Source organism: Rhagoletis zephyria, unplaced genomic scaffold, assembly GCF_001687245.7.
Source record: "Rhagoletis zephyria isolate East Lansing unplaced genomic scaffold, Rhagoletis_zephyria_1.1 Rzeph_scaffold_25856, whole genome shotgun sequence".
In the NCBI taxonomy this organism is placed as follows: domain Eukaryota; kingdom Metazoa; phylum Arthropoda; class Insecta; order Diptera; family Tephritidae; genus Rhagoletis; species Rhagoletis zephyria.
Genome location: NW_016182914.1, coordinates 4671 through 5738, shown reverse-complemented (window position 1 = coordinate 5738; position 1068 = coordinate 4671). Strand labels below are relative to the sequence as shown.

General features: G+C 35.6%; 1 protein-coding gene across 1 annotated transcript; it reads right to left on the bottom strand.

Annotated features, from left to right (window-relative positions):
• Positions 1-31: 31 nt before the first annotated feature.
• LOC108382224 (uncharacterized) lies at positions 32-620 on the bottom strand (the record flags this gene model as incomplete). The annotated part of the gene is made up of 2 exons (XM_017638614.1): positions 422-620; positions 32-355 (listed from the first exon to the last, which is right to left on the bottom strand). Coding segments are annotated over exons 1-2 (381 nt in total), but the record flags the coding sequence as incomplete, so codon positions are not given.
• Between the last annotated feature and the right edge of the window lie 448 nt (positions 621-1068).

Here is a 1068-nt window from a genome sequence, read left to right as displayed (position 1 = left end):
ATGTGCTCATAGGTAAATATTCGGTTTCAACATTCTCTAGATTAGTAAGGCGTTTATGCAGACGATTGATGTGTTCATGCTTGGCGTTAATCACAGCTTCGATTGCTTTGCGCTTTAGTAAATTATTCCATATCCAAAACCATTGGAACGTATCACGTACTTTATTATTACATGGCTTGGGCATTGTCGCCGGTTCAACGAACACTTTATTGCATGAGCAGGTGTCACCGATGGGTTTGAGATCCAGGTCTGGGTTCGGATAGACATAACGTGGTTTGGGACGCACAAATACCGGTTCCTTGTGCTTGGCACAATAATCGACACCCTTCTCATTGCAAACACAGCCGGCATTCACCTGTGGATGTTTGGGAAATTTTCGTTAGTGTTTGTGTTTTTGGCTTCATTGATATTCAAAACTCACCGAGAGCACAGCTAGTGAAATTAGCACTAATGCACAGCATATAAATTTTCCGGACATTTTTATGTAAAAATGTGCACAAGCGTATAAATGAAATATTCAAATTTGCTGCAATTATTTCACCACTTTTTATTTATTTATTTTTTTTTGTAATAGATTCGCTAAAATGCACTTTTATCTTACGCTTCGATGTCGCATATTCTGTCGCTGTTCTGTCTTTGAAACCGTTGTATAAAGAATTGTTGTTTATATATCCACCACTTTTCTGATATCCAAATCTGCCGCTGTACTAACTACATCACCATCCACTTGGCTGCTTCGTGCAGAATTGCGTGCTTTGAATTCTCGTTAAATTTGATAAGAAGTCGTGGCAGCTACGAGTAAGCCAAGTCTTTGGTGTTACGACATTGCTAATACGTAGTAAGTAGTTGGTGCAAGCGATTTGAATAGGGACTTACAGTGACTCAAACAAGTTTTCACGTGTTAATATAACTTTTTTTTTCCTATTCACAATGTTTTTCAAGTTACATTTTTTGATATTTTTTTATAAAATGTACATAAATATATTATGTAAAACAAACTTTCAAATCTTAATCGAACATTTTAATCGGAATTTTTGTATATTTTTTATAAAAAATACTGTTCATGTT